The sequence below is a fragment of the Chiloscyllium punctatum genome, chromosome 31 (assembly GCF_047496795.1).
Source record: "Chiloscyllium punctatum isolate Juve2018m chromosome 31, sChiPun1.3, whole genome shotgun sequence".
NCBI lineage: Eukaryota > Metazoa > Chordata > Chondrichthyes > Orectolobiformes > Hemiscylliidae > Chiloscyllium > Chiloscyllium punctatum.
Window position 1 is genome coordinate 65,166,952 of NC_092769.1, and position 14,227 is coordinate 65,181,178.

The window sequence follows — 14,227 nt, forward strand, 5'->3', positions numbered from 1 at the left end:
GTTTATCTTCAGAGAATCCTGGACTAGAACCCCCAAGTCTCTTTGCATTTCAGACTTCTGAATTTTTCTCCCCATTTAGAAAATAGTCCATGACCTCACACTTTCCCACATTGTATTCCATCTGCCACTTCTTTGCTCACTCCCCTCACCTGTCCAAATCCTTCTGCAGCCTCCCTGCCTCCTCAATGCTAGCTGTTCCTCTAGCTATCTTTGTATCATCTGCAAACTTAGCCAGAGTGCCCTCAATTCCTTCATCGTTAATGTATAAAGTGAAAAGTTGTCCTAACACTGAGCCTTGTGGAACACTACTTGTACTGCAATCCTGAGAAGGACCCTTTTTATCCCCACTCTCTGTTTTCTGTCAGACAGCCAAGCTTCTATCCATGCTAACACCTTGCCTGTAACACCATGGGTCCTTATCTTACTCAGTAGCCTCCTGTGCAGCACCTTGTCTAAGGCCTTCTTGAAGTCCAGGTAGGTAACATCGATTGGCTGTCCTTGGTCTAACCTGCTCATTACTTCGAGTAGATTTGTCAGGTATGACCTCCCCTTGATGAAGCCATGCTGACTTTGCCTTGTTTTACCATACACTTCCAAGTATTCTGAAATCTCATCTTCACAATAGATTCCTGGATCTTACCGACGACTGAGGTTAGGCTAATTGGTCTGTAATGATCGGTGTTTGCCTTACTCCCTTTTTTAAACGGGTGTCACGTTAGCAATTTTCCAGTCATCTGGAATGTTCCCTGATTCTAACGGTTTCTGAAAGATCACCATTAATGCCTCCACTATCTCTTTAGTTATCTCCCTTCGAACTCTGGGGTGTAATCCATCTGGTCCAGGTTATTCATCCACCTTCAGGCCCTTCAGTTTTTCTAGCACCTTCTCCTTGGTGATGGCCACCATACTCAGCTCTGACCCCTCACACTCTTGATTTTTTGGGAAATAACCCATCTCTTTCAGCATGAAGACTGACATGAAGTAAGTATTCAGTTCCACAGCCATTTCCTTGGTTCCCCTTACTATCTCTCCAGTGACATTTTCCAGCGGCCCAATGTCCACTTTTGCCTCTCTTTTGCCTTTTATATATCTAAGGAAACTCTTACAGTCTTTCTTTATGTTACTAGCTAGCTTACCCTCACATTTAATCTTTTCCCTCCTTACTTCTTCTTTAGTTTGCCTCTGTTGGTCTTTGTAAGCTTCCCAATCCTCTGGTTTCTCACTGCCCTTCGCCACAGTATATGCTTTCTCTTTTGCTCTTGTGCTATCCCTGACTTCCCTAGTCAGCCACGGTTGCCTCATCCTCCCTGTTCCATGCTTCTTTTTCCTCTGATGAATCTCTGCTGTGTCTCCTGAATTATTCCCAGAAACTCTTGCCGTTACTGTTCCACTGTCATTTCTGTTAGGCTCCTCTCCCAGTCAATTCTACCCAGCTCCTCCCTCAAGCCTCTGTAGTTGCCTTTATTTAGCTGGAATACTGTTACCTCTGATTCTATCTTCTCCCTCTCAAATTGCAGAGTAAATTCAATCCTATTACAATCACTGCCTCCTTAAGGGTTCCTTCACCTTAAGGTTCCCTATCAGGTCTGCCTCATTACACAACACCAAATCCAGTATTGCCTGCTCCCTAGTAGGTTCCACCATAAGCTGCTCCAAAAAGCCCCACTGCCTCCTCAATGCTAGCTGTTCCTCTAACATGTAGACATTCCACAAATTCCTTTTCTTGCAATTAACTACCAATCTGATTTTCCCAGTCCACCTGCATATTGAAATCCCCCATGATCACTAACTTCGCCTTTCCTACACATCTTTTCTACCTCTTGGTGTACCTTGTACCCCAGCTCCTGACTACTGTTTGGAGGCCTGTACATAACTCCAACTATGTTTTTTTTAAACCTTTTTGCCTCCTCAATTCTACCCATGCAGATTCTACACCATCTGACCCTACTTTGTTTCTTACTATTGATTGAATTTCATTTCTTACTCATAGGGCAACCCCATCCCCCCACCCACCCTATCTTCTTGATGGGACGTATGTCCTTGAATATTCGGCTCCAAATCCGATTCCGCTTGCAGCTACATCCCTGTGATGTGCAACATGTCATACCTACCAGTTTTTGGTCTGCACCGTGAATTCATTTACCTTATTCCTTTCACTGCGTGCATTCAGATATAACCCCTTCAGTCCTGTATTAACCGTCCCTCTTCTCACAGTCATTCATTTGAAATAATAAACACTAAACATCTGAAATAGAAAGTTCTTGGTTATAGGATAAAATGTTAAAACTGATTGTCGAGCATTGTAACTTACTGATGAAGGCGAGGCGTTCTGTGTGCCCCTAAAGGGCTGGACGTTGTTGGGGCTCATTGTGGGTGTGGAAAGGGGATGACAGTGCATACCAGCCACTCTCCCCTGATGATGCGCCCTCCTCCTTTGCCTTCATCTGGTGGGTGTCCTTGATCTGCTCATTCTCCCGAGCAGCCAAGCCCTTGGTCTTGGAGGGTTGAGGGGAAGAGTGGCCTACCGGCACAGGTCGGAGAGTGACATTGCAGCGTTGGCGGTTACGGAGGAACAGTGAGATGCACATTCAGACAAGAAGGGCACAATGGCCTCCTGTGCGCTGTAACAATTCTGTGAATCTGTAATAGAAGAGAAAGTGCTGCAAAATGAGATGAGAGCAGATATGTAGGTGTTTGAGGCCCAATCCAGATAGTAGGTCTAAGAGGCCCTTTCAGTGCTGTAATACTGTATAACAAGGATGGCAGATATGTGGGAACATCACCACCTCCCAAGTTCCCCTCCAAGTCTCATGCTATCTTGACTGGGAACTGAACTGGCTGTTCCTTCAGTGTCTCTGGGTAAGACTCCTGGAGATCCAAACCTAACAGTACTGTTGGCATCCCCAGAGGTTGGGGACCAAGGCTCACCACTGCCTTCTCCAGGGTAACTAGGGAAGTACAGCAAAAATGGGGCCCAGCCAGACACACCCACCCATACCAAGAATGAGTTTAAAAAAAAATCTAAAACTTTGAAATGTGAGCCTTGAATGTTTTACAAAGTAGTAACACGATTGGCTCATCTTGTTGAAGAATTTCAAGTATGCAGGCCAGTTCAAACAAGCCAGTCAATAATGTAGGGGCGGGCTGGGGGTTTGCAGGGCCCCAGGATCTGCCGATGATGGGCCAACTTTGATTTCCAGGACATGGCTCACCATGAATAATTGAGCTGCTTTAGGTCCCAGAGATCAGTCGAGTCAAGAGAGCAGTGCCTTGAGGCTGTAACACAAGTAACTCCGTCTCCACAAGCTGACACTGTTGATCTGTGGATGAGGTTGAACAGGACGTTTTTAGAGTACTCTGTTCAATTCCTGTCTCCATGTTTTGGAAAGATGCTGTTAAACCTGAAAGAGTGCCAAAAAGATTTCCAGGGATGTTGTCAGGGTTTGACTTGGTTGAGCTACAGGGAGAGGCTGAATAGGCTGGGGCTACTTTCCCTGGAACGTCTGAGGCTGAGGGGTGACCTGATGGAAGTTCGTAAAATCATGAACGGCATAGATAGGTCGAATAGCCAAGTTCTTTTTCACAGGGTGGGGGACCCCAAAACTAGAGGGCATAGGTTTAAGGTGAGAGGGGTAAGATTTAAAAGGGACCTAAGGGGTAACTTTTTCACACAGAGGGTGGTGTGTGTATGGAATGAGCTGCCAGAGGAAGTGGTGGGGGCTGGTACAATGACAACATTTAAAAGGCATCTGGGTGGGTATATGAATAGGAAGAGTATAGAGAGATATGGCCCAAGTGCTGGCAAATAAGAATGGATTACTTTCGGATATCTGTTTGGCGTGGACGAGTTGGACCGAAAGGTTTATTTCCCTTGCTGTACAAACTCTATAACATCTGTGAGATCCTGCGACTAGGAGTGCTGGTTGATTCCAGACTCTTTCAGTGGGAACCAGATGCTTAAATGTGGATTCCCTCTGCAATATCCTCGAAGAATACGATCCAATCTCTTTCCGGGCTAGTGACCACAGAGGCAAATTGTGGCAGAACAGAGTAGGAGCTTCCCAAGTATCTGTGCCTCCTCATCTTGAGGGGCAGAAGGTTTTATGAACATGGACTACGGTGCCAAGGTCAGTGCAGTGATCCCACTACTGGAGGTAATGCAGGTCCTTGCTGAAAACTCTTTTGGGAGGCTCCACCAAGGTATCACACTCCACACATACACTCACAGTCACCCACCCACAATTTGGAGATGCCGGTGTTGGACTGGGGTGTACAAAGTTTAAAAATCACATAACCACCTGATGAAGGAGCCGAAAGCTAGTGCTTCCAATTAAACCTGTTGGACTATAACCTGGTGTTGTGATTTTTTAAACTTTGTTTACCCACCCACAAAACACTGTTTGCTCTTCAGTATAGTTTGTTTAACCTGGATCCAGTGCAGTAATGGCCGAGATTTCCTGATCTCTACACAGTCAGGCACCAAGTTGCACAAGTGGTTCCCGTTATTGTCAGAGTGAGATCAAGTGTCGCTGTGCCCTGCTTGAGTAATGGGAATGTTGGACTTTGAGAGACTTCCAATCGGGAAGTTAGTTTATTGAACAAGAATAATCCACTTGGCCCGATGAGCCAGCTCTGCCATTCAGTAAGCTCTCCGCTGATCTGACTTTAACCTCAACTCTGCATTCCTGCATATCCCCCGATGATCTTTCGCCTCCCCTCCCCTCGGTAATGAAGAATCTGTCTACCTCTGCCTTAAAAATATTTGGCGTTTCTACATCCACTGCCTTTTTGAGGAAGGGAATTAGAAAGACCCTCAACCCTTTGAGAGAAAATACAATCCTCATCTGTTTTAAATGGGCAATTTCAGTTTTAAAACTATGACCTCTTAATTCTAGATTTTCCACAAGATGAAAAAGCCTTTCCGTATCCACTCGGTCAAGTCCCCTCAGGATCTTATATGTTTCAATTAAGACACCTTTGACTCTTCTAAACTCCAGAATATCGAGGCCTAGTCTGTCCTTTTAAGGTGGTCCACTCATTTTAGGTGTTAGTCTAGTATTTTTGATTATTTTGAGTAATTTTTGGATTGCAGGTTGTGTTAATTTGATGCATTTTGTTTTGTTTGTGGGTCATGGGAGTCACTGGCTGGGCCAGCATTGATTGCCAATCCCTAATTGTCTCGAGGGCACTAGAGAATCAAACGGATTGCTGTTGGTCTGGACTTAAATGGCAGCCAGACCACGCCCGGTAGGGATGGCAGATTTTCTTTCCTAAAGGACCTTGGTAAACCAGCTGGATTTCTGCAACAAGTCAAATAATGATTGCCATTAGGCCAGCTCTTTTTATTCCAAATTTTAATACGTTGATTCAGATTCTACCATTGGCCCTGAGGACATTCGGATCCATGACCAAGAACACTGACTTCAGGTTCTGGACAGCTGGTCCAGTGAAACGGCCACTTCACCAACACCTGCCCTTTTTGAATTTGGCCCCATCTATCCTGACTGCTATTGTTTCAAAGAGGAGGGTGATCTCTCTGGTGGCTAACATGATAGAAAGGATGGAACCACAGAATGATTGCCGTGTGGAAGGCAGGCCATTTGGCCCATTGTGTTGGTACTGGCTTCCTGAAGGAGCTACGCACCAGTGCAAGCTGTTCCCCCTGCTTTTCACCAATACTCTGCCCATTCTTGCTTTTCAGATAATAATCCAATTCTCTCTGGGAATGCCTCAAGTGTTGAACGCCTGTGGCTTCCTCTTCTGAATCCCATCACCTTTGAGCCGTTCAACACCGAAACAGACCCTTCAGTCCAACTCATCCATGCTGACCAGAGATCCTAAATTAATCTTGTCTCATTTGCCAACATGTGCTGTGGGAATAGCTTTTCCCTGTCTATGATCTCCAGACCCCTTGGAATTTTGACTGTTCCTATTAAATCTTGTCTCTAGGCTCCTTTTAGAATTGCAGTCTCAAAATCTTCAGTCCATCCTTGTAACTTAAATTCCTCATCTCGTTCTTGTGAATCTTCCCTGCACTGTCTGCAATATCTTCACATGCCATGTGTAAAGTGCTGCACTCAAAACTGGAACACAGTATTCCAGTTGAGGGTGAGCCAGTGTTTTATGCAGGTTTAACTCTACTCTGTGCCATTAATAACAGAGCTATGGGTCTACCTTTACCTTCGCTTACCTTACAGGAGTTAGGGATTGGCGATAATGCAACAACATGCACTTTCCAAGATCATACGAAAACAAAACTTTGTTTTCTCTAAAGCAAAGTCCTGTAGTAGTTGTAAAGACATTATCTGTTTACGGACAGATTTGTTAAGTGATACATTTGAGTTTTTAAAAAAATATACATATTTACCTTCCAATCTCTTGATGTGATTCCCATTCTGTGGTGGGTGAGTGAGTTCCAAAGATTTGATAAAACTGCTCCAAATGCTTATCGCACCCTTTCAAGCCTTTGCTCATTCACACTGCTGGGATCAGGAACTCCCCTTTCCAGTTGCTACCAAACTTCGTCTTGGGACGAGGTGATGTTGGTTTCTTTTGGGCTGTGGCTTGTGCCTACAGTCGGTTCTGCTATAACGCACGTTTCTTCAATGTGAATTGGCAATAACACGATGGAAGAATTAAGACCGTAATTTGTAGAATGTGAACGTTCCTTCCCTGTATCGGCTAGAACGTGATTCCGACCCTGTCCGTTTAAACGGCACGATTTTCCTATGGCACTGGATTGAAACTATTGCTTCATATCAAAACTGATTTGTGCAAGTCATGAAATATCAGATTATGACTTGGCAGTTAACTCTTTCCTGGTATGTTCTGCATGATAACCCCTTTACCCTTCACCTGACAGGCGGTCAGCTCTCCCTGTTCAAATGCCAAGTAAATTGTTGTTCCCTTGGTGACTTGATATTCTTGATTCAGTCCTGATGAGCAGAAGATGAAACCTTTTAGGAGCACATGTCCTTCATCTGCAGTGCTGATGTTTTTTTTTTAAAAAGTCTATTGTGTTTGCTTTGATTACAGATGTTTCAGCTACGAGTTGTAAAAGGGGGCTTCAGCTTCCTGGGGGTCAGGCGGATGGCTGTGCTGAATGCTGCTCATCGAAGCACTCAACACAAGGATTACAAGCCCATCAAGAAGGTGATGGTAGCGAACAGAGGTAAGAAGGAAAAGCCCATCCCCTCCATCCAGAGGCTAAAAGCTGACGTATGACTGAGTAAGCACATGCACAGCTTTATGTAACATGACTGAAGTGTGTTCGCACTGAGAGGTTTTCACACAGTTACAGGAAAGTCTCATGATAGTAAAGAACTTTGTCTGCGTGTCCAAGTTGAATATGGTCAAAAAGATGCGACTCTCTAAAGATTTTTGTCTTGCATTCGATAAATGCAAGAATGCCAGTATCAGAATACTGTGTTCAATTCTAGTCTCCCTGCTAAAGATGTTGTTAAACGTGGAAGGGTTCAGAAAAGATTGACAAAGATGTTGCCAGGGTTGGAGGGTTTGAACTGCAGGGAGAGGCTGAACAGGCTGGGGCTGTTTTCCCTGGAGCGTCAGAGGCTGAGGGGTGACCTTATGGAGGGTTATAAAATCACGAGGGGCATGAATAGGGTAAATAGCTAAGGTCTTTTTCCCCAGGATAGGGGTGTCCAAAACTAGAGAGCACAGGATTAAGGTAAGAGAAGAAAGATTGATAAGGGACCTCAGGCAACGTTTTCATGCAAAGGATCGTGAGGGTGTGGAACAAAATGCCAGAGGAAGTGGTGGACGCTGATGCAATGACACCATTTAAAAGGCATTTGGATGGGTACATGGATAGGAAGGGTTTAGAGGGATATGGGCCAAATGTTGGCAGATGGGACTGGATTATGATCAGCAATAACTCTGTGATCAAGCATGCTATGTTTGCATTTCACCAAGGGTGCTGTTGGTTGGCATGTGAACTCTGATTCGCCTGTGTTATTATTATCAAAGACTTCATGAAAATCCAATTGTGTTATATCCATTACTTCCCCTTTATCCTGCTTGTAATCTCCTCAAAGAAATTCTAGTAAATTTGTCAGACATGATTTCCACCTTGTGAAGTCATGCAGATTTTGTTTGATCATATCGTGCACTTCTAAATATTGCACTATATAATAGAGGCAGAAGTGGGTACTGCAGATGCTGAAGATTACAGTCAAGATTAGAGTGCTGCTGGAAAAGCACAGCAGGTCAGGCAGCATCTGAGCACTGATTTCCTGAGGAAGGGCTTTTGCCCGAAACCTCGATTTTTTTTTTTTTTCCTGCTCCTCGGATGCAGCCTGACTTGCTGTGCTTTTCCAGCAGCACTCTAATCTTGACTCCTTTATAATAGACTCAGACTTTTTCCTGATAACAGAAGTTCAGCCAACCAGCGTACCTGTATTGATGTTAACCATACTGTGAATCCTTTTGCAAGGATGCCTGTCTTGATGAAGTTTTTCTCCTCTCTACACAAGAATCTCAGTGGCTCTCGCTCTCGCTCTCTCTCGCACTCACACTGCAACCCCCAGGTCATCTCCTCTGCCCTAAAGCTCTTCAACCATGTCCTGAACAGACTCGCTAACACAGCCACATTTACTTTCTCAGTGCCTGCCTCTGTAACATCAGTGTGGACTTCGCCAGTTTCCTCATTTCCCCTTCTCCCACCTCACCCCAGCTCTAACCTTCCAGCTCAGCACTATTCTCATGACTTGTCCTACCTGTCTATCTTCCTTTCCATATATCCACTCCACCCTCCTCTCTGACCTATCACCTTCATCCCCACCCCCATTCACCCATTGTACTCTTTGCGACCTTCCCTCACCCTTCTCTCTGACCTATCACCCCCATCCCCTCCCCCATTCACCTATTCTACTCAATGCTACTTTCTCCCCATCCCCTCTCATTTATCTCTGCACTCTGCAGGCACCCTGCCTCTATTCCTGATGAAAGGCTTTTGCCTGAAATGTCCATTTTCCTGCTCCTCGGATGCTGCCTGACCTGCTGTGCTTTTCCAGCACCGCTCTAATCTAGACTCTGGTTTCCAGCATCTGCAGTCCTTGTTTTTACCTGTATTTTTTTTGCCTCCTTCCTTTATTCAAAAAACATTGACAGTTTTGAGTTTCTTTGGGAGTTTTGTGTAATAAGCAGACTTCATTTTGGACTGACTAGAAAATACCACGGCAGAGGAGCAGCACGCATTCACTTGCTTGACCTGCTGTTCACATTCTTGGTGGGATCCACATTTCCAATGAGGCTTCTCAGGATGGATGGGAGTCGGCCTTTGGTCTATCAGTGTAATGCACAATGAACGACAGGTCTGATCAGAGTGGCCATTGCCCCAGTAGATTGCTGTGCTGTCCCCCTCCCCGTCCCCATGTTGAGTTATGGTCACTCACTGACCCCGTACTTTTGTTACATCTGTATTGCCCAGACTGTGAGGCTCTGAGGGGGGAGTTGTAGAATCCCTACAGGACAGAAATAGGTCAGTTCGGGCCATCTAGTTCTACACCGATCCGCCCAAGATCATACCACAGTATCCCCGTGACTCCACATTTCCAATGGCTAATCCACCTAGCCTTCACAACCCTGGACACCATGGGACAATTTAGCCTGGCCTTTTTAGATTAGATTAGATTCCCTAAAGTATGGAAACAGGCCCTTCAGCCTAATGAGTCACTCCGACCGTCCGAAGAGTGACCCACCCAGACCCAGTCCCCTACACTGTATTTACCCCTGACTAATGCACCTAACACGATGGGCAATTTAGCACGGCCAATCCACCTGACCTGCACATCTTTGGATTGTGGAAGGAAACCGGAGCGCCCGGAGGAAATCCACACGGACATGGGGAGAATGTGTAAACTCCACATTGACAGTCGCCCAAGGGTGGAATTGAACCCGGGTCCCTGGCGCTGGGAGGCAGCAGAGCTAACCACTGATCCACCGTACCACCAATCCACCTAACCTGCACATCTTTGGAGGAAACTGGAGCACCCGGAGGAAACCCGCTCGGGCACTGGGAGAACGCCTAAACTCCACACTGACAGACAGTTGTCTGGGGCTGCAATCGAACCCAGGTCCCTGGTGCTGTGATGCAGATGTGCTAAGCACTGAGCCGTCGGTGCTGCCTGATGTAGTGAGAAGCCCTTTGAGGCTGCCATTCAGTGGGCCCAACCACATTTGTCTGCTGACTGAGCGGGAGTTTCACCCATTGGCTTTGTGTCATTGTTGTCTTTGTGTTTCTTTACCGACTCACATCACGTACTGAGCTTGTCCACCCCCCCCCCCCCCGGGTCTTTGGCCACCTCATTGAAACACTTCCCACGTCTTCTCTCTGATTTCCAAATGCCCATCCCCTCGCCATCTGTTTTTGCTCCATCGTTGGCCTGCTCAGTGTATCATCAATTATCGGAATTTAATAAAGCAATTTGCCATGGCGCAGCTGTGTTCAGTTCTGGGCACTCTACCTTCGGAAGGCTCTATTAGCCTTGGAGGAGATGCAGTGCAGTTTCACCAGAATGATAAATGTTGAGAAAATGCAGAACAAAAAGCATCACGTTGTGCAACCAAGTTGCATTTACTCATACACAGGAGATTTTAAATGTTTGTGATATTTAAGGATTTGGCAGGGTAAATAGAGCGGGAATATTTCCTTATTGATTGAGAAGGGCAGGATAGGCATCAGCAGAAAGTTTGAATGAGCTGAAAGGATGTGATTGATCAGGTTCTATTCAGTGGGAGTGTTTGGAGGGGGACTTGTGGGAGGGGTGGTGGGGTTAGCGTCTTGAACTAGAGAACACACCTTAAAAATCACAGGTCCTCCTTTCAAGAGAGAGCTGAGAAGGTACATGTTCTTCCAGAGGATGCTGAGTCTTTGGAATGCTGTTTCCCGAAAGTGGTAGAGACGGGGTCCCAGAGGTAGATCGAACCTTGTCTGAAGGAGGGAGTCAGTGGTAATCAGGCAGTAAAGTGGAATCAAGGTCCTGGACAGATCAGCCGGGTTTTTATTGAATGCTCAAATGGGCTATCCTGCTCCAAGTGAGTGCGTTGACCAAGTGTGGTAGAGCAGGTCCGAGGGGCTGAATGGCCTCCACCTGTGCCTAATCCTCCTGCATGACTTCTCCTTCAGGTGAGATAGCGACCAGAGTGTTTCGAGCCTGCACTGAGCTCGGGATCCGCACTGTGGCGGTTTACTCTGAACAGGACACCGGGCAGATGCACAGGCAGAAGGCCGATGAAGCTTACCTGATCGGGAAGGGCCTTCCCCCTGTCCAGGCTTACCTGCACATTCCTGACATCATCAAAGTAGCCAAGGCAAGTGATTTCCTCCTCCTGTTGGGACTGGTTTCTGGATACGTGGAGTTGTAACTTGCGCCTTGACGGCTCGGTTTCTCTGCAATACAAAACAGGTCCCGCGTGGCCACATCCTCCAGCATTGCAGAGGGCTCTGTCGGTCTTGTCCTCTCCTTCCTTGATGGGCTCGTAGACCTGGGGTGGGGTCCCATAGTCCCTGGTGCGTAAGGACGGGCGCGTGGTTGATGCTTGGGTGGTGGGTGGAAAAGCAAGCCAGGCCTGATGATTGATTGTGACCCGGAACAACAAGGGGCCACTTCTGGGCCTCGTCCTCCTTTCCTTTTCTGACGTGGTCCAGCAACATGGCGAGGGGCACGCCCAGAGAAATGGTGGGTGGGTGTCGAGGCTGCTTGAGGAGTGGGGTATGGCAAGCGAGGGGTGCAGTTGGGAGATGGGAGGGCTTTGAGGGTGTGGTGGAGGCAGGAAACTGGGTGAGGGGAAGATGGGGGCAGTGGGATGGAGGGGTGCGGTGCGGTGTGTCAGGGATGGAAAAAGAAGTCAGCTGAGGCAGGCAGGCTGGGTTTGAGTGGCCCAGTGGCTGCTCGCTGTTTGGGTTTTGGGACTTTGATGCAAAGCGTCAATTTTGTTTCTTTTAAATTGAGTGTTTCTTGCTTCAATCTGACTAAGATGTAATGCTTCCTGTGTCTGGTTGCACTCAGGACAATGAAGTGGACGCTATTCACCCAGGCTACGGATTCCTGTCCGAGAGAGCGGACTTTGCACAGGCCTGTGCAGATGCAGGCGTACGCTTCATTGGACCCAGCCCCGAGGTTGTGCGGAGAATGGGTGACAAAGTTGAGGCACGTGCCATTGCTATTGATGCCGGTATGTGTCCCCACACCTCCTACTTTTGGTATTTAGATTGGATACTGACTTTCCTTGTTTTAGATTTGTCGCTATGCTTGCTTGTTCTTGATTCATGGCTGTCTTTGCTTCTTCTCGATTTGCTGCTGTCTTTCCTTCTTCTCGATTTGCCGCTGCCTTCCCTCGTTCTCGATTTGACACTGTCTTTGCCTCCAATTGGACATTTCGTTGACTCGGTCACAGTATTGCGACTTATTGTTACGGAAAGTCAAAACAGTGCTGCTGCATCGGCCTTTAGTAATTTTTTTTTCAACAAAAGCAGGAGCTGCTGGAAAAGCTCAGCAGATCTGGCAGCATCTGTGAAGAGAAATCAGGGTTAACGTTTCAGGTCCGGTGACCCTTCCTCAGATCCAGGTCAGTTCAGAGAAAGGGTCACGAGATGTTAACTCTGGTTTATCTTCATCGATGTTGCCAGACCTGCTGAGCTCTTCCAGCAACTTCCATTTTTGTTTCTGATTTACAGCATCTGTGTAGCTCTTTGGGTTTTTATCTTTTTTAAAAACTAATTAACGGGATATGGATGTCGCCGAGCACTTCCTGCCCAGCCCTACTTGCCCAGAAGGCATTTAATAGCCAATCGGGTTCTTAACCACCCTATCTGTATGTTATGCAAATGTCGCAGATGAAACACAACGTGGGAAAGTGTGAGGTCATGCACTTTGGTCGGAAGAATAGAGGCATGGACTGTTTTCGAAATGGGGAGAAAATTCAGAAATCTGAAGAGCAAAGGGGCACTTAGAGTACATTTAGAGTACGTCGGGGATGGGCTTAGATTAGTTCACAGGTTGGTGCAACATCGGGGACCGAAGGGCTTGTTCTGTGCTGTATTGTTCTATGTTTTATGGACTGTGAGCAACTTTGGGCCCCATAGCTGAAGAAGGATGTATTGGCCTTACAGCAGCTCCAGAGGGTGTTCACAAGAATGATCCCAGCAGTGAAAGGCTCAGCATATGAGGAACATTTGAGGACTCTGGGACTATACTCGGTGGAGTTTAGAAGGATATGGGGGGGGGGGGGAATCTGATTGAAACTTTCAGAATACTCAACGGCCTGGACAGGATGGATGTTGGGAAGATGTTTTCATTAGCAGGAGAGACGAGGACGCAAGGGCCCAGCCTTTGAGCAAAGGGAAGACCTTTTAAAATGGAGATAAGGAGAAACGGTTTGAGCCAGAGACCGGTACATATGTGGAATTCATTGCCACGGAGGCTGTGGGGGTCAGGTCATTGAGTATATTTAAAACAGAAGATAGATCAATTCTTGATTGCCAAGGGGGTCAAGGGTTATGGGGAGAAAGTGGGAAAGTAGGGTTGAAACACCTATCAGCCATGGTTAAATGGTGGAGCAGAGTCGATGGGCTGAATGGCCTAATTTTTGCTCCTATGTCTTATGATATAAGCATTGTGTTCCTCTTGATGTTGCCCTTAACAGTTCCTTTATTGGGATTTGTAATCCATAGCAAATCTACTGCGGTAATTTATGTAATTAATTATAAAGCTTATGAATTTTACTTATATAGTTAAAAGTAGGACCTTGGGTAGTGTTGTAGAACAGGGACACCTGGGGGTTCAGGTACGTAATAGTTTGATGTTTGCATTACATACAGGTAGGGTGATTATGAAGGTGTTTAACATGCTTGCCTTCATTGCTCAGACCTTTTGAGTCTAGGAGTTGGGATGCTATACTGAGGTTATACAAGGTGTTGGTGAGGCCTCGTCTGGAGTACTGTGCCCAGTTCTGGTCGCCCTGTTGCAGGAAGGATATTATTAAACTGGAGAGGGTTCAGAAGCGGTTTCCCAGGATGTTTTCCAGGAATAGAGGGTTTGAGTTATAAGGAGAAGCTGGATAGACTGGGACTTTTTTCACTGACGCGTGGGAGGTTGGGGGCTGACGTTAGAGAGGTTTATAAAATCATGAGATGGGTAGTTAAAGTGAATGGGAGGTATCTTTTCCCTGTGGTGGAGGATTTCAAGACGAGAAGGTGTATTTTTAA

At 46.4% G+C, this 14,227-nt stretch overlaps 1 protein-coding gene across 4 annotated transcripts in view; it reads left to right on the top strand.

The window, feature by feature from the left end:
• Positions 1-14,227, top strand: part of LOC140457003 (pyruvate carboxylase, mitochondrial-like) — a 1,063,875-nt gene that overhangs the window by 49,581 nt on the left and 1,000,067 nt on the right. For all 4 annotated transcript variants that reach the window (XM_072550900.1, XM_072550899.1, XM_072550901.1 and 1 more), the window contains 3 exons: positions 7,036-7,171; positions 11,147-11,331; positions 12,030-12,195. In XM_072550900.1, the coding sequence (XP_072407001.1) occupies positions 7,036-7,171; positions 11,147-11,331; positions 12,030-12,195 (487 nt within the window). The remainder of the gene's footprint in view (positions 1-7,035; positions 7,172-11,146; positions 11,332-12,029; positions 12,196-14,227) is intronic.